General features: G+C 43.9%; 1 protein-coding gene across 1 annotated transcript in view; it reads right to left on the reverse strand.

Annotated features, from left to right (window-relative positions):
• PHF8 (PHD finger protein 8) overlaps positions 1 to 22,654 on the reverse strand; it is a 280,408-nt gene that overhangs the window by 176,511 nt on the left and 81,243 nt on the right. The window contains exons 5-8 of the mRNA XM_033921914.1: positions 6,910 to 7,070; positions 3,450 to 3,591; positions 3,017 to 3,203; positions 2,770 to 2,932 (exon numbers count right to left, since the gene is read on the reverse strand). Coding sequence (XP_033777805.1) covers positions 2,770 to 2,932; positions 3,017 to 3,203; positions 3,450 to 3,591; positions 6,910 to 7,070 — 653 coding nt within the window. The remainder of the gene's footprint in view (positions 1 to 2,769; positions 2,933 to 3,016; positions 3,204 to 3,449; positions 3,592 to 6,909; positions 7,071 to 22,654) is intronic.

Consider the following 22,654-nt stretch of genomic DNA (forward strand, 5'->3'; position numbering starts at 1 on the left):
TGGGCGTCCAAATGGCAGATGAAATTTAATGTGTACAAATGCAAAGTGATGCACATTGGGAAGAATAATCCAAATCATAGTTATCAGATGCTAGGGACCACCTTGGGGGTCAGTGTTCAAGAAAAGAATCTGGGTGTCATCGTAGACAATACGCTGAAGCCTTCCACTCAGTGTGTGGTGGCAGCCATGAAGGCAAACAGGATTCTAGGAATTATTAGAAAAGGGATAGTTAACGAGACTAAGAATGTTATAATGCCTCTATATTGCTCAATGGTGCGACCTCATCTTGAGTATTGCATTCAGTTCTGGTCTCCTTATCTCAAAAGAGATATCATGGGCATTAGAAAAAGTTCAAAGAAGAGCAACCAAGATGATAAAGGGGATAGAACTCCTCTCGTATGAGGAAAGACTAAAGAGGTTAGGGCTCTTCAGCTTGGAAAAGAGACGGCTAAGGGGAGATATGACTGAAGTTTACAAAATCCTGAGTGGTGTAGAATGGGTACAAATGGATCAATTTTTTACTGCATCAAGATTTACAAAGACCAGGGGACACTCAAAGTTACAGAGTTAAGCTCTGGAATGAATTGCCAGAGGATGTGGTAAGAAGTGTTAATGTAGTTGTTTTAAAAAAGGTTTGGACAAGTTCCTGGAGGAAAGGTTCATAGTCTGCTGTTGAGACAGCTATGTGATGGTATTATGGAATGCTGCTACTATTTGGGTTTTTGCCAGGTACTTGGATTGGCCTCTGCGAAGACGGGATACTGGGCTAGATGGACCATTGGTCTGACCCAGTAAGGCTATTCTTATGTTCATGTTAAACACACCCTTTTTCACCAAACTCCTTTACCAACTCTGTTCATTTGATGCAACTATTTAATTAAAAGGTTTAACAAAAGGGTACAACTTAGTTTTTTGTGCCTTCTTGTTAACAAAATTAGTGATCTAATTGGGTACATACATCATTCTCAATTACTACTACTACTACTACTAATTTCTATAGCACTACCAGATGCATGCAGCGCTGTACAAACACGTTTTGTTAGCAATAGAACAATATTCATCACATCATGAACCTTAAATAAAAACATCTCTATCTACTATATATGCTTCCCTAACCACACTGCACTTTCTCCCTCTCCACACATCCTGCAAATACCCCCCCAAACCTTACACATTTAATAAACCCATACACATATACCAAATTCTTCTCACTAATCCTACTCTAATTCCCACACATCCTGATTCTTATACACCCCCATTCCTTACACATTCCTGCAACTCATGCTGGCTAATTCTATATCTCACTACAAAGGTCTTTGTTACATTTTAAATTAAGGCTGCTTTGGACTCAGAAAGGCTGAGGGAGAGCCGATTAAGTATCTTCTTAATGAGGTCCCAAAAACACTGACCAATGTATGTCGATATTAATCACCACCAGAACACCTGGCTTTGGTCACACATGCAGTACTCAGATAGCTCCTCTTCAAATACGGGATAAGTGACCATAAATGGAAAGTACTAATGTAGACAAAATTATTCTGAAGCCCACGACACCATACTCCAGATACAATAGAAAGAAATGCATTTCTGTACAGGACAAAATATAAACACAGCAGATGTAAATTCTCAAAACTGATGTATTTCAATTACTAAACTGAAAATAAAATCATTTTCCTACCTTTGTTGTCTACTGATTTGCGTTTTCTAATCCTCTTGTTCCCAGTCTATAGTTCGTATTCCTGCCTGTGTTCTTAACTTTGTTTTCAAGGATTCCTGTCTATTTGCTCTTTATTTTCTCTCCTCCTTTCTTCTTCACACTGTACTCTACATTCATCTTTGGCACAGATCTTTCATGTTCAGCTTTCTTTTATTTCTCTGTCTCCTTCATAAATCTATTTAGTTTTTCCTCCTTCCATTCATGTGAAGCATCTCCCTATCCTCTCTTTCCCTCACCTCCATCAACGAAAAGCATTTCCCTCCCCCTCCTTTATCTTCCCTTCCCCCTCCATGTGTGTGTAGCATTTCCTCCCTCTCTTCCCATCCCCTCCCAACTATACACATCTCCTCCCTGTCTTTCCTTCCCCTCCCCTCCATTAATGTACATTTCACCTTTCCTCTTCTCCTCCATTCAGCTTTGCCCTTCTGTGTTCCTGTCCATTTATTTCTCTTCATGTCCAGTGTCTCTCGTCTCACTTCCTGTTCAATCCAGTTATCTCCCTCCCTGGGCCAGTATCTGTCTCTCCCTCCCATCTGTTCCCCACCTACAGTCTGATATTTCTCTCACACCTAACTCCCCCCAGCCCAGTATCCTTCTGCATGCTACCTGAATTCCGGTTGCTGCTACTGTCTGCCACTACTGGCATCTCCACTCAACTGTGTGTCCACCAACAGCAGTAGCATTAATCAAAACACTTCAAGCCCATGTGTTTTCAGCTCCTGAAAACCTTCCTTAGTCCTACCCTCTCTAATGCATATTTCCTGTTGTTGCTGTCGGAGGGCCCAGAGGTTGAGTTAAGTACCAGTGGTAGCAGTAACAGGAAGGCAGATCAGCACAGGCCATGAAATGTGAGAGCCAGTACAACAGGTAAAGGCAGTGTTTGGCTTATGGCAGTTTCTGGTGTCCTCTAAAGGTTGGTGCCCCCCTGCCATGTTTACCAGGTTGCACTGACCCTGCTGGTAGATCAGATCATGTCAGTGATTCACCTAGAAATTAGACAGGGGACACCAAAGGGAAACATCGAGAGATTAGATTTGAATCTGCTTCCATACCAGTGGGGATGAAGAGTGTCTGACCCTGCTTCACTGGACACCTGTAGCACTTGTCCACCTGGTCCCCAAAAAACATCTCATTCTGATTGGAGGAGCTGCTCCAGCGTTCAAATAAGGCAAGGTTGGCAGCAGAGGGACGGATCAGGTAGAAGATTTTCTCACCCTAGAATGAGCAGAGAAGTGATGAGTACCAGTGGGATTTTCTTTACAGGGGGTTTTCCATCACACACATGCAAAGACCACCTACCCAGAGCACATGGTACCAGACAGAAGTACCCCCAAAATCAATGTGGAAGTCAGTGTAGCTGTCTTTCACCCCCATGAGACAATACTTCTGAACGTTGGGACGCTCAAAGACAGACTCCTCAGGCCACAAGTTCTCAACCCATGACAGCTTCCGCACAAGCTTAGGGGTCTCCACCAGGTTAGAGAGTCTAAGGTGGACGGGGGAAGAGAAGTGAGGCAAAGAACGGTTAGACTTCCATCTCTCCCCCACAAGGCTACATTAAAAAGCAATCACCTCCAGCTAGCTCTGTTATTCTCCACAGGATCACAGGCATTACCTAGTCTTTACTCTGATCAGTGCTGGCTCTAAGCTTGCCCTTCAGTCATATCCTTCCCCAAGTTTTCTAGGCATGCCCTCTGTACTATAGCTTTTCCTTCCAAAACATCCAAAGCACCTGGTTTCTGAGAATTCTAGGCTGATGACATTCAGAATTTTTTCCCTTTTCGGGCTGTTGTAGTACTTGACAAAGTTTCCCAGGCGCATCTTACAGTCTGCTTGCCGCGTGACATCAATAACATCAATCTCCTTCTCTGCTCCTGGAAAGATAAAAAGGAAATGTATCAGTAGAAGAAGCAAAGTGTCTTTTAATGGAGGATTAGGTTTTTTACCTTCGATAATCATCTTTCTGTTAGACCCTGTAAGATTCCATACTCTAGGTGTTCATTCCCTTCCCGTAATCCAGGAGTTGCAGAAATCCAAATACTTTTTTGAGCATGTGCTCCTCCTACCTTAGAGAGTGAGTTAAAGCCCCCTACAGTTCAGTCCCAAAGCCAAGCAACCATACCAGAAACAATGCATGTCAAATAAGGGGGCACAGGGGAACCTCCCCAGCAATAAACAATTTCTCTTAAGATCAGCTCTGCAAAATATATAAAAACAAGTAATAAACAGGCAAAATACAACACAGAAAAGACATTGAGGAACAATGTAGAACTAACCTGCTGTGTGCAACGAGCGCCCATGTGAAACAGTAATCGGCACGATGCATACTCACAGAAGAGCGCACTGTCCCCAGGATCTGTCAATTTGTTGGAAGACCCAAAGCCTGCAAGGAGAATAACTGAGGCAAAAAGAAATGTAGGCGATTCCAAAACAACGGAGCTTGCACAGAGAGGGTGGGTCATATAGAATCCTACAGGGACTAACAGAAAGATTATCGAATTAAAAACCTAATCTTCCATTCTGTTACATCCCTTCCGAATTCCACACTCTAGATGATGTACCAAAGCAATGGCAGTGTCTAGGGCGGGACAGAAGAGCCTGCCCACAACACCGAGGTCCCAAAAACAGCATCAGAGTAAGCCGCTACATCCACTCGGTAAATCTGGGTAAAGGTATGACGAGAGGACCAAGTAGTCGCCCTGCAAATTTCATCTGGATGAATTGCACGAGACTCTGCCCACTAGGAAGCAACACGTCTAGTCGAGTGGGGCCTTAAGAGAAACTGACGGTTTCCTACCACGGGTGATGTAAGTTGCAGAAATGGCCGTATGAATTCAATGGGCGATCAAGGACTTGGAAGCCAGCCTACCTGGCCCAAGATGGAAAAGTCAGGACAAAGAGATGATCAGACAGTAGAGCCTAATTTACAAAAGATCTGATCCTTTTGCACCGATCCTGTGAAGTGAAACGCAGGCAAACAAACCTCCTGAGTGACATGGAAATCAGAAACTACCTTTGATAGAAAAGAAGGTACTGTACAGAGAACCACCCCCACTTCCATGAGCTGTAGAAAGGGTTCACTGCATGAAAGAGTCGGAAGCCCCGAAACACACCATGCCGAGACAATGGTGACCAGAAAGACAGACTTGATTGTCAGATCCAGAAGAGAAGCATCCTTCAATGGCTCAAATGGGGCTTCACAAGGCCCTGAAGGATGAGGTTAAAATGCCATATAGGGAAAGAAAGATGCAAGAGAGGTTGCAAGCGAAGTGCCTCTCTCAGAAACCTGGTCACATCGGAATGAGTAGTAAACAAACAGGGAGCCCTATATGCTTGGAAGCACAAAAAGCCTTCTACCTGAATCTTAAGGGAGACCACAGCTAAATCCATATCAAAGCCCGCTGGAAGAAAAGACAGAACCATAGGAAAGGGAGCTCGCTCAGGCTCTACTGGGTCCTTGGCACACCACTGTTGGAACACCTTCCAGGCTTTGGCATAAGAAGCCAAAGTAGACAACCACATCAGAATAACCACGACATGGAGTCTCCATAGGCATCGGACCTCGACTGAGAAGGTCGTGAAGAGGAGGGATCTTTCGCTTCTGGTTCCACTGAAGACGGACAAGATCTGCATACCATGGAAGATGAGGCTAATCCGGAGCCACTAGGAGCACTAGGCTGGGATGCAACGTTATCCAGACGATGAATCAACCAAACAGAGCCCACAAAGGAAACAAATAAAGGAGGTCATGAGTCAGCCAGGGCAGAACCAAGGCATCCAGACCTAAACTTCCACACTCTGCTCTTTGACTGAAGAAGTGCCTGAGCTACGAAGTCCTGGCTGAAGCCATCGAGTCCAGCTATGGTGGGCCGCAGCGCTGCACGATAATATGGAACGCTCTTCGCAAGAGGGACCATTCTTCCAGGTCCAGGACTTGTCAACTGAGGAAGTCTGACTGTATGGTTTTGACTCTGGCCACATGCACTGCAGAGAGAGACAGGAGATATAACATCAGCCAGCGAAACAGTATGCGAGCTTTCTAGCCTAAAGGAGCGCTTCTAGTGCCCCCTTAACGATTCGCATACGCCACCACCAAGGCATTGTTGGAGAACACGTGCACCTGTTTCCCTGCCAAAGGGGACAGGATAGCGGGAAAACGACAGACGAATAGCCTGAAGCTCCAGACGATCAATTGACCAATGATTCTGACATGGTAGTTTGCTGCCCCTGAATGAAGCAGTCCCTGCAGAGAGCATTCCAGCCCAACAGGCTGGCATCCGTTATGAGTGAACCATTCCATGGCCAAAGAGGTTTGCCATGGGCTGAGAGCCTGCCCATGAAGTCACCAGCGGAGACTGCTGCAAACTGGTTCCGTCCAGGGGATGACGCTGTGAAGACCACCAAAAGAGGAGAGACTCCTGTAGAGGGCACATGTGCGTTTTGGCCCAGGGGCCACTACCAGGAAGGCCGACACGGACCCCAGCAACTGTAAATAATGCTAGGATGAAGGAACTGGAAGAGCCAGATTTCTAATTAGCTCCTGAAGTTTCTATCTGCATAGCTCGGGAAGAAACACACAACCCAAATACTCCAAGGTCTTTGACTTTGTCCTTTGCACCAGTAGAGGACACTACATAAGAGTCTCACGGCACTGAAGCCACTGAAAACAACAAACTCTAAGTGAAAAAAAAAAAGGAAAAAGATGCAGAGCTGATCAAGACTTTTGCACAGATTGCTTGCAGAAACTGAAACTGTAGGGGGCTCTAACCAACTGTCTAAGGTAAGAGGAGCACATGCTCAAAAAAGTGTTTGGATTTCTGCAATTCACGGATTTGCAGGACGGGATTGAACACTTAGAGTATGGAATCTGGAAGGGACATAACAGAAAAGACTTTATGCACTTCATGTTCCCTCCTCCTCCACCCATAAACCCAAGGTGATAAGATATTTTGGGACAGAGCTCCAACACTTTCAGCACTTGGGAAAAACCAGAACAGAGTTGTCAAAAGGCAACAACAGGGCTTTTATACCTGCTCAGCTCTTTGCCTGTCTGTATTAAGAAGTCCTCCTTTGTGGGAGAGAAGTAGCTTTTATAAGCATGGGGGAAAGAGAGTAAATAAAGAGTAACAAAGTCACTGGAGTCACTATTAACTAGGAAATCACAGAAGTGAAGACACTGAAGCCACTCTTACCCACATAGTGCTCAACATCACTGATAGAGAAGGTGGAAGAAGGCAGGGTCATGCCAAGCCCATCTTTCTTGAGAACAAGGATGGGAACACTGAAACTGTTTTCCTCTAGATACTCCACAGTTAGCTGTATTCCTGCTGGCTTCAGGATCACTTCATCTGCACTAGAAAAAGAGATACCAGATAACCACCCAGAGCCGAGACAGAGTTCTCCAGGAGCTATGCAAAATCCCGAGCCTTCTAGAAATTTGTTGCAAACATTCTCACTTATGGGTGACTTCATTCACATAATCCCGGTGCAGACAGCTGCTAATGCGCTCTTACTTTTAGAAAGTTTGTGACTGATCACACTGCTCATGCACGAGTGCTTTACCTCCCGACGTAGGTGCTTGCTCCTCAGTTCAGATAGCCATCTAAGAATCCAACCAGGGGAGGTGGGTGGGTTGTAAGAATATATGCCTGCTGTCCCTGGATAACACCTTTTACGGTAAGTAACTGTGTTTAATCCCAGGATAAGCAGGCAGCATATTCTCACATATGGGTGACCTTCATGCTAACCAGAAATGAGATGGTGGGAGAACGGGCTATTAGGAAAATAAATTTTGTTATACTGATTGGCCGAAATGTCCATCACGTCTGGACTCCAGACAGTAATGAGAAGTGAAAGTGTGAACCGAGGACCAAGTAGCAGCTTAGCATATTTCATCTATAGGAGTAGAACGTAGGAAAGCTACTGAAGCTGCCATGGATCGAACTTTGTAGGCCGTGACATGACCCTCCAGTTGCAGCCCAGCCTGAGCATAACAAAACGAGATGCAAGCAGCCAACCAGTTGGACATTGTCCTCTTGAAAACAAGATACCCCAACTTGTTTGGACAAAAGGAAACAAAAAGTTGTGGAGAGGCTCTATGCGATTTAGTCCTTTGTAAATAGTAGGCCATTGCTTATCTGCAAATCCAGAGTGTGAAGAGCTGTTTCTCCAGTATGAGAATGAGGCTTGGGAAAAAATACTGGAAGAACAATCGATTGATTGAGATGAAACTCAGTAACAACTATGGGTAAGAACTTCGAATGGGTGTGGAGTACAACCTTATTATGATGGAATACTGTAAATGGTGGATCTGCTACCAAGGCTTGAAGTTCGCTGACTCTGCCAAGTGAGGTATTTAAGATGAGCCATAGACATTGGTTCAAATGGAGACTTCATCAGTTTAGCAAGTACAACATTAAGATCCCAAACTACTGGAGGTGGTTTGAAAGGTGGTTTGACATTAAACAGTCCTTTCATAAATTTGGAAACCACAGGATGGGCAGAGAGATAGGCTTTCCATCTAATGGTTGAGGAAAATCAGCAATTGCACTGAGATGGGACTGTAATAGAGGTGGATTTGAGGCCAGACTGGGATAAATGGAAAAGATAATCCAGAATCGAAGACAAGGAGGTGGATTGCGGCTTCTGATGATGAAGATTGCACCAAGCAGAAAACCAAGTCCATTTTTTAGTATAACATTGTCTTGTGGCTGATTTTCTGGAAGCATTCAAGATGTCCCTGACAGGTTGAGAAAACTGAAGGTCAGGTGAAGTCAGCCCGATACCAAGCTGTCAGGGCTAATGATGCAGGAGGGGTTTCCTATTTCTATGTGAGGTAAGACGCCGCAGCCATTTTGGCGCTATGGTGGCTGTTAATCAATAGTCTTGCAGACTGATTATGTTCATGGTAAGCATACTGTTTTTCTAACTTTTTACTGTGAATTTATTTTGTAGTCCTTTTAGAGATTTTAATTCAGTTTTTCTTTCTTGTAGTATCTCCGACCTTGATAAAGAATTTCAAAACGCGTCAGCAAGGGGAACGAATTGAGAAAAGCTAAGTAATATTTATACAGTTAATATAACTTAATTAAAATAAATTAAAGAGTAAAATATAACTTAAATGAAAAATAATCACTAAAATTATTGTCACTAGGACTTATGAGGATTTGGACCGTTGCGAGCTAGGCTGCTCGAGTAGTAGTCTGAGGATCCCTAAAGACATTAGTGATTTAATTGCACTCACACTCAAATACTGGGAGTGAGTTATTGAGAATTTTTGTGTTGTGCATGAAGAATTAAAATATGTACTTGATGACATGGCTCAGATGTAAGTGAACTGAAAGATTTAGAGGCAGAGAATTTAGGTTTAGGTCTGATTAGTGAATTGAAAAACTTTTCATGCTCTGAAAGTTTTAAAGTTGCATTTTCAATAGTGTCCCCAAAACGTTCATCACCAAGGCAGGGAATATTTGCATCCATATCCGCTATCCTAAGCCATGCAAGCCTCCTCATGGCCACAGACATTGCAGAAACTTGAGAAGACAGCTCAATGGCATTGGATGAGTATTGTACCATATGCTGTCTGAGTTGAGTGAGAATATTCAACATGTGCTGGATCTCTGACTTCCTCTGAGATGGAAGATACTTGTAATAGTCTGACATTTATTTTACCCAATATTTAAGGTAACAAGTAAAATAAAAATTGTAACTGATGACTATTAACCAGCATGGAATTCTGGTAGAGATGTTTCTCAAATCTGTCCATCGTCCGACCTTCTTGTCCTGGAAGAACAGTAGCATAGAGTTTAGAAGGAGTAGATTTTTTGAGAGTAGATTCCACAACTAGAGATTTATGCAAGAGTTGTGGTTTAACCAGGAAGGGGAATAATTTTGTACTGAGAATCAAGCTTTCGAGGAGCAGCCGGAACAGAGAAAGGAGATTCTTAATTTTTTTCGGAAAGTTTCCTTTAAAATATCATGTAATGGAAGCTTAAGAAGCTCCTTAGGAGGATGTTTGTAGTCCATAGTTTCTATCAACTCCTCTGAATACTTGGAGTCTGCTGCCAATTTTACAGCCATGTCTTTATTCATCTGCCTGATAAATTGAGTAAATGAAATCGGCTCAGAAGGAGAAGGTTCTCTATGAGAAGTGGTGTGAGGAGAATAATCTGCCTGAGAATCATAAGCTTCTGTAGAATATTGAGAAGCGCCATGGGTAGAATCGAGACAAAGGTCTGAATCTACAGAAATTGAAGGAGAACGGTACCGGCGTTTGGTTCCGTATCGGTCTGATGGAGTAGGCGAGACAGACTTCTTACTCTTGTCTGAGTGCGTGGGAGAAATATGCCTGGATTCTGAAGAATGTTTGCCAGAATTAGTGGAAGGAAGATGTGGAGATGAATGCCTGGAGTGACTGGAGCGATTTTCAGAAGAATGAGGTTTCTTGTGTATTGACGACTTGGAGAGGGGGATCGATACCTTGAAGATCAATGCTTTGTAGAAGGAGACTGGTACCTTGAAGAACGGTGTCTGGAAGCATGACTCGGTGATGATGATGATGATGATGATGATAATGATCGGTGCCAAGATTGACACGGTACCGATGAGGCACTGGTGATACCTGCATCTCGCATGGGGTGATGCTCAGGCTGGGCCTGTACCAGAGGAGCTGACATGTTGGAATATATCCCCAAACTCCAATTAAGAGAACATTGAGCTTCTCTTTAAAAGCCTGCACAGACACCTATGGCTTGGATGCCGGTATCTGCGGTGTCGCGGCTCGCTCCAGAGAGGATAAAGAAAAAAGTAAACTTTTTAAAAAATTTATGTTATACAAGAAGAAGAAAAAAATCAGTGAACGCGCGAGCAGGAAGGCAAAATAAAACAGAGACCGTTTCACACATGACTTCATAGCTCCATGGAAAACTAAGAACTGAGAAGCATGTGCCTATGTCAGGCAGGAAGGCACTCGTACATGTGTCAGTCACAAATTTTCTAGTGCAGCTGTCTGTACCGGGGCTCCGTGGATGATGTCACCCATATGTAAAAATATGCTGCCTGCTTGTCATGGGATAAGAGTAATTATGATTTTCCATAAAAAACAAAAGAATTTTCAAATATAAAAATGAAGTTGTATGTCCTGTAGACTTCAGTATTATTAAAACATAAAATTAAAGATGACAAAATTTTTGGTGTTCAGAGGTTTTCTTTTGGATTTACCAGGTAAGCTTAAAAAGGGCCATGGATTTTATATATTGAGATACAAAGCGGTTTTCATATATATTATATGTAACTATTTTCTCTGTCCCTAGTGGGCTCATCAAAAATTATGAATTATTCCCATTTATATTAACATGGCTAGATTACAACCCCATTACTGATGACATCATCAGTAATGCGGAAGAGTGAATTCACGGGCGGACAAGACTGAAGCAAGCTTGCCAGCCCGCCGCTGCTTAGGGAGGTATGTATTAGGGCTCGCTCGTGGTCAGCGGGGTTCGGATGGGGATTCGGCTGTGTGGTGGGGGCAGATGCTCGGGGGGGTGGAGCGGTGCTTGTTCAAGGATTCTGCTGCATAAGGGATGGGAGGGAGGGAAGGGGAAATGCCGGTGAATCCTGGGGGTAGGGCTTATATTAAGACCTACCCCGAAAATCCTGCTAAAGCTTATTTTCAGGGCAACACGATAATATAAACCCCAAGAATTGGTTTTCAGTTAAAGAACAAAACAGTCTTTCATTGCTTCAAATAATTCTGACACAACAGTCCAAATAAGCATTGCAAAAATTTCCACTGAATGAAAAATGAGAAAAAACAAACTTTCTTTCTTTAGGAAACTAATCCAATCACAAGTCACTTTCACAAGGCTTTCACAGTTCAATAGTGCTTGGTTCAAATCTGGTGGAAAATGGGTACAAGATCTTGTACCACTGGTATTATATGCCTGACAGATTACATAGGATTAATCCTAATATTCCTGATGAGTGTTGGAGACAGTGTGGGGCTCGGGGCACATTTGAACATATCTGATGGTCTTGCCCAAAGGTGGGTCCCTTTTGGGATATGGTGTTCTCTCTCTTATCAGATGTCTGTGAGGTGATCATGGCTAAAGAGTTAGGATGTGCCCTCTTGAATCTGACCCCAATTGAAGTCCCTTCCAAGTTCTCTCTGATTATTGCGACAGCGGTCACGGTGGTATGTCTGGTATTGGCGACTGCATGGCGTCAGGATACGATTCCATCGCAAGCCCAAGTGGTCAATAAAATGGACTATGTTTTTCATATGTCCAAATTGACCGCCTTCAAGCATCATAGATTAGGCCCATTTGTGCTGCGGTGGAAGCCGTATATTGACTGAACTGCCCGGAGGGGTTGTTGTTTGTATTTCTTTGCACCAATTTTTTTTTTTTTCTTTTGCTTCGCATCCAGGACCTGGGTTGGGGTGGTGGTGTGGGGGAGCTTCTAGTACTCTTTTTCTCTTGCACTTTGTTGGCCTTGTTTCAAAGAGTCATGTAAAAACAGTTGGTTTGTCTTGGTTTATATTTGTATGCTTCATAATTTGTATGTTTAAAATTTTCAATAAATAATTTAACAACAACAAAAAAAAAAAAATAGTGCTTGGTTCATGAAAAAATAGCATTTGTTCCCAAAAAATCAAATTCAAAATGGTTTCACAAAATTTCAGTATGAATGGGCTTTTCAGCATTGAAATGAGCCCTCTGGTGGATTCTTAAAAAATGCTGAGCCATTTTTAAAAAGCGGCTTTGGTTTTTGGTGACAAAAATAAGCGACTGCTTCAGGGGTGCTGGTCAGTGTCAGAGACTGCTAGAGATGGCATTCTCTCTGCTGTATCACAACAGCCCTGCAGAAAATACAACACCCCGCCACCCCCCCACAGAACAGAAGCGACACTCTTCTGCTGCCCTAAAAATCCCTGCCACACCAGCCCTTGCATTACACTACAATGGACAATAATGTTTGTATTTGAGTCCCCAAAGAGACTTGCAAAGATGAAATTGCTTCCCAAATGGTCTCCAGGTTGAAAACAGAAGGTCTTAACAAAAGGGTCAGCATTGGCTGAGACCCAACTTTTCACTACTTATAGTTCCCTAAAGTTCCTTGAGCAGCAGTCAAACCCAGGGTTTCATCTTCTGACTACAGTAAGTCAACAGTTGCCAAGACTAGCGGTGTTTCTTTCTGCCTCACTCATGCTGCGGGTTCTTCTCCTGCCTCGCAGAAGGAAAGCAGAACTTACTCACATGCTCTTCCAGTCGCACCTGACAATGCAGTATAGAGCTGTGGTTGTACCAGCTGACTTTGCACTTCCAGGGACAAACTGAATTACTACCACATTCTCTGACAACAAAGATGCACCCACCTGCAAATAAGATATTTTACCTCCAAGTATATCCACACTGATAATGCTGCAATTTAAACCACCCTATATGTCTATACTGTAATTGCTGTAATCTAAACCCTTTTGTCCATGCTGTAAAGTCTGTATGTCTCACTAAAATTTGTCTTATCCATACTATGAATGTTCTCATGTAACCCATTCTGGGCTCCTTTGGGAGGACAGGCTAAATAAATGACTAAATAAAAAAATAAAATAAAAGAGAGGTTCGGGAATCCTCCACCTGCCTCCCTTTCTCCAGCTGAGGACTTTTCCTCCGGATACACTCTAGATTCTTTCTCCATAAATGCATCCATTGGACCAGGTAATGTCACTAAGGACCCAGGTTCAGATGGAAAGACTCAAAATGCAGGCTTTTAAAAATTTTTTGCACTTATCTCCATGTACGGTTTTAGCAAGTTCAGTAGAAGTTGGCCCCTGAAGGGCAGGCTTGTTGGTGCCAAAAACCATAGGTACTACATGAGAGCCCACAGCGTAGGAGGAAGGATGAACTCTTATAGCTGAGAAGCCCACAGGTACCTTAAAAAGGCACTTTGAGGTAGCACTAGCCAGCTCCATAGTTAGTGACAATAGCCGATAGTAGTTTCATTTATAGGTTTTCGCTTTTTTTTCTCCCACTCTCCTGAGGAAAAGGACAGTAGTGTCCTTACAGCAATGGGGGAAAAATTAAACTGAGGAAATTCCTGGTGCACATCAAGCATGAAGGGGACCCAGTTTGTTGATTGGACAAGAACTTTAATAATCACACTGGGGAGAATATGCCTGAGTAAGCAGCAAACAGAGAAACACTACCAAGTGTGCCTGCATTAACCTGAGACAATGAGAATGTGCTTAAAGATCTGGAGTGGAGGCGATGGCGCTAATTGTATTAAGCAGGATATAAATAAATAAATTAAATTAAATAAATAAATAACAGTTTATATATCGCAGGACCGTGAAGTTCTATGCGGTTTACAATGATTAGAAATGTTAGATATAAGGGGTGCCCCCTTGCCTGGGAACCTGAAAGACATATATAATTCTGACATACATAATTCTGACGTTGGGGAAAAGGTCCAGGCCAGCCAGAATTGACGTCGGGGTAAGGCTTCTGGGCCGTCGGCGTGCCATCGCTGCACCCGCCTGGCCCTTCCGGGTGCCGTGCTGCTAACACATCGTGGATATGACTTCTGGGCCGGTGGTGTGCAATTGTTGCACCCGCCTGGCCCTTCCGGGTGCCACACTGCTGAGCCAGGAGTACACCCCCCTCCCTGCTGCTGCTTCAGCGATGTGTCCTCACAGCAGCAGCAGCGGGAGGTAAGTAAATCCAGCGGGCAGGCAGGCTTGGAGGAGGGGGGAAGAGAGCAGGCAGGCTTGGGGTAGGGGGGAAGAGGAAGGCAGTGAGGGGAACACTGGAGGGAGGAAGGGACAATTGTTGGGCCTGAGGAAGGAAAGAAAGAAATCACTAGACAATAAAGGTAAGAAAAATGATTTTATTTTCAATTTAATGATCAAAATGTGTCAGTTTTAAGAATTTATATCTGCTGTCTATATTTTGCACTATATTTGTCTATTTTTCTATAGTTGTTACTGAGGTGACATTGCATATTTTAAAAAGTCATCTGCCTTGACATGTATGCCCTGTCCGTCCTGGCCTACGACTAGACCACCAGAGAGGGGACAGGATACAGAGCCTGGCAGGGAAGGGGGACAGGGTTCAAGCCTGGCAAGGAGTGTGGGGTTGGGTGCAGAGCCTGGCAGGGAGAATTTGGTTCAGAATATTTATTCTTGTTTTCCTCCTCTAAATCTAGGGTGCGTCTTATGGTCAGGTGTGTCTTATGGAGCAAAAAATATGGTAAATAAAAAGATGAAGCTGGTTAGCAAATGTTAAAGTTTTAAAATAGATGTATGTCACAGCTGCTATTTCCTGTAAGATTGGGAAATAGACGAGTCCTAGGTCATTATGTCCTAAGTGAACAATGTTGTTACCCCCTCTTTTGCTGACAGGAGTGAAACAAATAGCATGTGATGTCTGAGCCATTGTTGTTGCTAGGGAAAATTACTAATGAAGTATGATTAACTAGAAACCATGTGACTTGAATAGAACCAATAGAACATCACTGGAGTATGTATGCTATCATTGGATCTTAATGAAGTAATTGTAATCTAATTTTGGAAGATGTACCAACTACATATGTTTAATAATGAATTAATTGATGATGTCATAATCCCAATAAAATGGCCAGTCGCTTGTAATTTGGTAAGACTCTTGGCTGGTTTCCTACCATTTAGTAAGATGCCAAGAACTCCCAAGGCCTTGAATATTTAGTTTTAAATCTGTTTTATTGAAAGACATACATAGCAAATGCATAAGAACATATCACAACCTATACAACCAATAGAATGACATCTTGTTCACCATTTACAGAAACTGCAACCCCCACTCCCCTCCAAAAAAAAACACTTCCCCCAGATACTGATAAAGACCATCACTCGATCAAGTCAAGATGGAATCAGAATCATAGAAGTAGAGCATGGATCAGATACTAGTGACAATTCCAGTTACTAGAGAGCTAGAACTTATAGCTGAAAACCTATAGGAACACTGGTGGCCTGACTCATATGGCCAACCTAGCTAGTATCTCACACCTCTCGAGACCCAAACCCCTGGTCCCCCCTCACCCTCCACTACCCACCCATAAAACCCCCTCCCTGAAAATGAGGTGAAATGCTGGAGCTTTCCTCCCCCCCCCTTTTGTCAAAGGGAGAAGGGAAAAAAGGAGAAAGGGAAAAAATGTATACTTCCCATACCTGAAGAAAAAGAGTCTTGCACTTCAGGTAAGTTTAACATATTTAAGTTCCAATAACATCAAAACATGAAGGCGATTTTTCCATCCCAAAAACAAGGGGGCATTTGTGCTCATCCACACTGACAAAATAACTTTTTTGCCCACTAAGGCACATCTATGCAACAAAAGGCGGTGTCCTTTGTTAGCTAACTTAAAGACCTCATACTGATCCAGCAGCAGGCCTGCTGCTGACAACACAATCATACACTGGAGTAACCTAGTCAGATACCGGACCATGGTGGCACAAAAAGAATGAATCGCTGGGCATGTCCAGAATATATGAAAAAAGGTACTGGGAGCAGTGGAACATTAGTTGCAAGTGGAGGAGGCAGTAGCCTGATTTAAAAACTCGATCCTGGGTAAAGTACGCCCTATGCAAAATCTGATATGCATAAGTGTCAATATCAGCATTCATCAAAATCTCAGGACTCCTACAAATCAATTGTACAAAATCTACTGTAATGTGGGGCATTCCTAAGTCCATTCTCTAATGCTCTTGAAAGGCCTCCCAGTTCTCCCAGGATATAACAGCTGGAGGACTAAGTGCAACCGAGAAACCATGAAACCATCCTCACCATACTTCTCTACAAGGGTTTGAAGGTATCTCTCCAAAGGGAAACTTAGGCCCCCTACATCCAACGAAGTGATGCAGTAGCACAACTGCCGATAGGCCAAAAAAATCACCCACATGCAAATTGTACAGCTGTCTGAGAACTGTCCACATCTCTATGGTTCCCTCTGGCAGCCACACATGGGAAAGCTGAGATACCCCAGCAATTGCTAGGCGACAAAAATTAGCATTGTCCGTACCCGAATAGAACTGCACATTTCCCTTAATTGGCAGCAGCACCGAACAGGTAGAGTTACCCAGCCACCTAGTCACCAATTCTCTCCAGGACACCCTCAAGGTGCGTAAAAAAAAACTATGCCAAAGTTTGAGTGGAAGCAATGCCAAGGGAGCATGCAAGAGTGAGGAGGTATGCTAGGATGCAAACAAAGCTCGCTCTATTGATTTTGGAGTTTGATCCCAAGAACCATTCCCCCAAATGGCGCAGAAGACACGCCCGGTTGTAAAGATGTAGATCCAGAAACCTCATACCACCCGTTTTCCAACTTCCCTGCAGTAAGCGGAATGCTATCTGCGTTTTTTTTGTTGTTCCAACAGAATCAGGTTAGCATGGAATATAGCCAAGCTAGATCCCGTTTTAACAAAAGCAGAGGTTGTCACTGCAAAGCATACAGCCACTTAGGAAAAAGTATCATACCAAATAAATGAATCCTGCCATGCAGAGAGACAGGCAACATAGACCATCTCTCGAAACATCCCTTAGTGTGTTCCATTAGAGGTTAAAATTATATTCATATAGATCTATGATTTTAGGGGTAAGAATGATACTTAACTAGCGAAAGGACTTATACTCCCATTGTAAAAGAAAAGGTCGCACCCACTGTTCAAGAATCTCTGGGGAAGTTAGCAGTGCCAAAGATTTCTCTAGGTTAAGTTTGAATCCGGAGAAATCTCTATACTCCCTAAAGCTGTCCATAAGGGCAGTCACTGAAACTCAGGGGTCTGTTACATGGACTGAGAGATCAGCAGCAAACAATGAAAGTTTAAACTCATTATGTCTCATCCAAACACCCTGGATCTTCGGATTCATTAGTACCTCCTGCAACAAAGGATCTAGTGTCAAGATAAAAAGTAATGGGATCAGTGGGCATCCCTGTCTAATCCACCTCTCTTTTGAAAAGGGTGCAGAGCAGATATTATTGACCCGTAGGACTGCTTGAGGGCCTGTATACAAAGCTCGCACAGCATCCTTAAAAAACCCCACAATCCTATCTCGTAAGTATGTCAAACTTGAAGTCCCACGATACACAATCAAAAGCCTTTTCAGCATCAAAGCTAATCAATATAGATAAAATCTGGTTGCATGCCACCCATTCCAAGGATGCTAAAATAGCTCTCATGTTCTTGGTCACCTTACGACCACGTACAAATCCCACCTGCGATTCCACCAACAAGGAAGGCAGGAGATGTGCCCGGCGGTTTGCCATGATTTTGGCTAAGAGCTTTGCTTCCACATTAATCAGTGAGATGGGCCTATAGAGGATGGATGCACTGGATCTTTCTCAGGCTTTAAAAGCACTATTATGTGTGCCAGTTTGAGCGAATCCAGCATATGATCTGTCTGGATAATCTGATTGAATACAGTAGCTAACAGGGGCGACAGGTTCTCCTTTAGCAACTTATAGAACTCCAGCTGAAACCCGTCCATACCGAGCATCTTAAAAAAGGCTCCATTCTGAATTGCTATTATCACCTCAGCATTGGAGATGGGGGCATTAAGCTTTGTTCTAGAGTCAGTTGGAAAGTGAGGTAAGGAGATATTATCCAAAAAGACATTCCCAGACATCAGGCCCTGTTGCCTTGTGTAAAAAGTTTTGTAGAAATCTTGAAAAGTACACTAATCTCTATCGCCCCTTACTCTGCCACCAACCACAGACTGCATATGCAAGATTTTAGTTGATCCTCTGGCTTTCTTCATCACCTGCGCCAGTAGTTTCCCTCTCTTATTGCCATGAAGGTGTAACTGATATTGATAGTATACAAGTGATTTCCTTGTCCTGTCATGAAGTAACTTGTGAAGCTCACACTGAGAAGCCAAAGTTTAGCTCTAAGGGAGGCCGTAGGATGCTGGCTATACTGTAGCCAAAAGGCGCGAGTCTGCTGTTCCAAATGAAGGATGTCTGTCCCTGGCCCTACAACTAGCAGCCATGTAGGCAATAATTTCACCTTTAAGTACTGCCTTGGCAGCTTCCCTGTACAACACTGGGATATCCAGATGGAAAGCATTCTGAAGCTTACAGTCCACCCATTTCGCTCTCAAGAGATCTTGGAGTCCCTATATAGGAATAGCGGAAAATGCCATGAGGGGCCTCAAACTGAAGAATAATCAGAAACCCCGAAAGAACTAATGTCCGCCTTAGAGACGTGAGAAAACAGTGTACTTGAAACCAGCCAATAATCAATCTGAGACTGCGAGGTGTGTGTATAGAGAATGACACGGTGGCGGTTTACCCGCGGCCACCGCATTTTAGCCGCGGGTCACCCGCCGAAAACGGGGAAGAAAACTAGCAGTCGCTGCGGCGACGGGGACAAGGCCATTCACCGCCCGCGGGGCGGTGAATGGTCTTGTCCCCGCAGTGAGGCATGAAGGATCGCGCGGTCCCCGCAGCTCACACCCGCCTGCCCAATCGATTCTAGTGTTTAGCCAGCTCTCTCCCTTCTCCTCACCTTAGTTTGTAGATTTTCTTTTTCGGCGACCCGCACGCTATCAGAGAGCCACGCACGCGCGGCTGCTCAGTGTTCAATCTTCTGCTCTGACGCAACCGGAAACAGGAAGTTGCAGCAGAGCAGAAGATTGAACACTGAGCAGCCGCGCGTGCGCGGCTCTCTGATAGCGTGCGGGTCGCCGAAAAAGAAAATCTACAAACTAAGGTGAGGAGAAGGGAGAGAGCTGGCTAAACACTAGGATCGATTGGGCAGGCAGGTAGTGGCTGCGGGGACCGTGCGATCGCTAGTGTTCCCGGCTCAAATTGGAAGGAGGGAGTGAAAGGGAAAAGGATTCTGGGCCAAGGGGAAAGAAAAACCCACAGCAGGAAAGAAAGGGAAGGACTGGCAGGTGAGCCAGATGCTAGAAGCAGGGGGGGGGAAGAAAGAGGGAAAAAAGCTAGATGGGGTTGAAAAGAAGAGACACACTGGTATGGAAGAGGAAGATAGGGGAAATCTGGACACAGGAAGGTAACAGAAAGAGGGGAAATTATGTGCATGGGGCATAGGGACAGAGACATAAAGGGGACATGCCATGGGGATGGTATATGGACACAGGGGGGGCAATGACAGATACATAGGGGAGATATTAGAAATGGAGAAAATAGGAGCACAGAAGCGAGATGGTTTGTGGGGATGGGACAGGGACCGAGCTTGCAGGCTCCAGTGGCTTGCACAAATTACATTGTAACGTGCCATGAAAATAAGAGGAAGGAAGGTAGATAGGCCACGCGAGAGGAGCTGAAGGGTAGTAGAAAGGAACAGATGGTAAAGGAGGGAGGGAAGGGTGGTGGTGGAAAGGAATAGGACAGACATTGAAGGAGGGTGGAGAGGAACAGACCCCGAAGGGAAATGTGGAAGACAGAGTGGGAAGAAGACAGATGCCAGACTATGCGGGAGCGGAGGGAAGAAGATGGGTGCTAGACCAATTGGGGGGGGGGGTTAAGGGAGAGGCACAGTAACAGCAAATGGAAGACGCAGAGAGAAGACACACAGTGGATGGAAGGAATTCAATGAGAAGATGTGGAAAGCAGAAACCAGACAACAAAGGTAGAAAAAAAAATTATATTTATTTATTTATTTTTTGCTTTAGGATAAAATAGTATATTAGTTGTGTTGATAAAAATTTATAAACAAAGCCCTGCCAGCTGAACATCTCTTTCTCTAGTTCAGCAGCAGGAACTTTGATTTATAAGAAAGGAATAAGCTAAATATTACAGTACTAAGGCTTATATGGATGCAGCAGGGACGGTGACGGGGCGGTGAATGGGATGGCAGTGGCGGTGACGGGGCGGTGAAAGGGATGGCGGTAACGGTGACGGGGCGGTGAAGGGAACGGCGGTGACGGGGCGGTGCAGAGGATGGTGGGGCGGTGACGGGGACAGATTTTTTCCCCGTGTCATTCTCTATGTGTGTAGTCTCATTCCCCAGAATGCAACACCCTCCAGACGTCCAACAAATCTAAAGTAGAACATAACATTAGAACGCCTTTCCCTTTTTTCATCTGATCTCCTGCTCTGGGCTGAGATCTATCTAAGTTAGGGTTGAATACACTATTGAAATCCAGGGCAGGATTAATTCTTCGAGGGCCCCTAGGCACACAAGTACACTAGGCCCCCCTGGCCCTGCCCCACCCACATCCCACCCCCCTGCCCCGCACACCCCCCACCCCCATTCATTTACTTGTTTTCTTATTCACTTCTTTATTTCCACTTGTATTTCTTTTTTTCTTTTATTTTAAAATTCAAAACAAACAACAAACAACAAAGATTACTATACCAGTGCCAGTGTAATTTTAGTTTAATGCAAGCCCCAAACATCTCTGAACAAATCCCCCCCTTCCTTCCCACCTACTTGCGCAGGACTAACTCTGAACCCTTTCCATGCATATATAAAAGTGTTCAAATGCATTGTACAGCAGTAATACTATCCGAAACATAAGTCTATATTAATAACCAAGTTTGCAACTCCTCTCAACTGCCTCACTCTGTGTCGTCCAACTTTAACCCATATGTATGTATAATCAACCAAATCTGTATCTCCTCTCATGTGTTCCACTCCATGTATGTTAATTTGCAACAAAACAACAAGGCAAGCGGTCCACCAAAGAATCCAACATGGAAGAAAAGAAGATCGGCAGACAATAAGGAGATTCAAATCAGGTTTATTTAAGATGGTATTTACTCAAATGTATGTCCTATTGGAAACACCCAGGGAACCCACCGAGACACTACAAGGTATACTCACAGCATTCATACAGCATTCAGACCCAATCACTCACACAGCAATAAAAAAAAAACAAAAAATTGTGGAGAAAAAGCATCAGTTCTGGCAAAACAACTCCACTTAAAGGCAAGAGTGGCTGCGGGACCGAGAGGGCTGGCATCGTTTGGGTGCTCGGAAGACAGCTTAGACACCTTTTGCAGCTAAGTGTTTATCCTGCTTACCACTGACTGTATTCGAGACTTTGATATGAGTTGTACACTGTGCTCACATCTTTGAATGCTTTGAATTTTTGGCGTGCTTAGAAATTTTTTTGTGGTGGTTCCTATGAGGGCTACTAATTTGCTTCTCACAGGTGTTTTCAATAACATATTTTGGACCTCACGTGCTTAGGGTCTTAAAAGTGGAGTTTTTTGCCAGATGAAATCGAACTGAGGCTTTTTCTCCACAATTTTTTGTTTTTTCTGATTGCTGTGTGAGTGATTGGGTCAATGTATGAATGCTGTGTCATTGGGGTGGGCAGACTAGATGGGCCTTGGCCCTTATCTGCCGTCTATTTCTATGTTTCTATGTAAGTGTTCACTCAGTCATAAATGCAATACAAAATACATATCCAACTTGTATCAACACCGCATAAAGGCCAACACAAAAGCTGTTTACCCCAATGAGGAACAAGAGAGTGACAGCATTTCCCAACCCCTACAGATCACTGTTGCAAAGCTCTCCACGCACACACTTCATACTCTACTCACAACATCAATCAATCCCATACCATAATCTATCAACCACATGTGAAACAATCACTCTTCCCTGTGGTCTATGCGTTCTCCCTGTGGACAACTCACTCACAGCTGCTGGTTCATCTCCTCGTGGTTTTGCACACGGTCCTCCACTTTGGATAATCTGCGTGAAGCGTTTCCAGTCGGCCGTCCATGGCATCCAGTTTATTGGCAATATTCTGTAATTTTACTTCAAGAGTTGTGCCCAAAGCTGACTGTACCTCAGATACCATACCGAGCTTACAGTTTGTGACTCGGTCTGTTCATCCTTTGCAATCTTTGAATCTCCACCCTTAGGGCGATCTCACTCTATCCAAGGCAGTTTGGACATTGTGGAGCTGTCAAGTTTGTCAAAATCAAAGGTGG

Source organism: Geotrypetes seraphini, chromosome 1 (assembly GCF_902459505.1).
Source record: "Geotrypetes seraphini chromosome 1, aGeoSer1.1, whole genome shotgun sequence".
Taxonomy (NCBI): domain Eukaryota; kingdom Metazoa; phylum Chordata; class Amphibia; order Gymnophiona; family Dermophiidae; genus Geotrypetes; species Geotrypetes seraphini.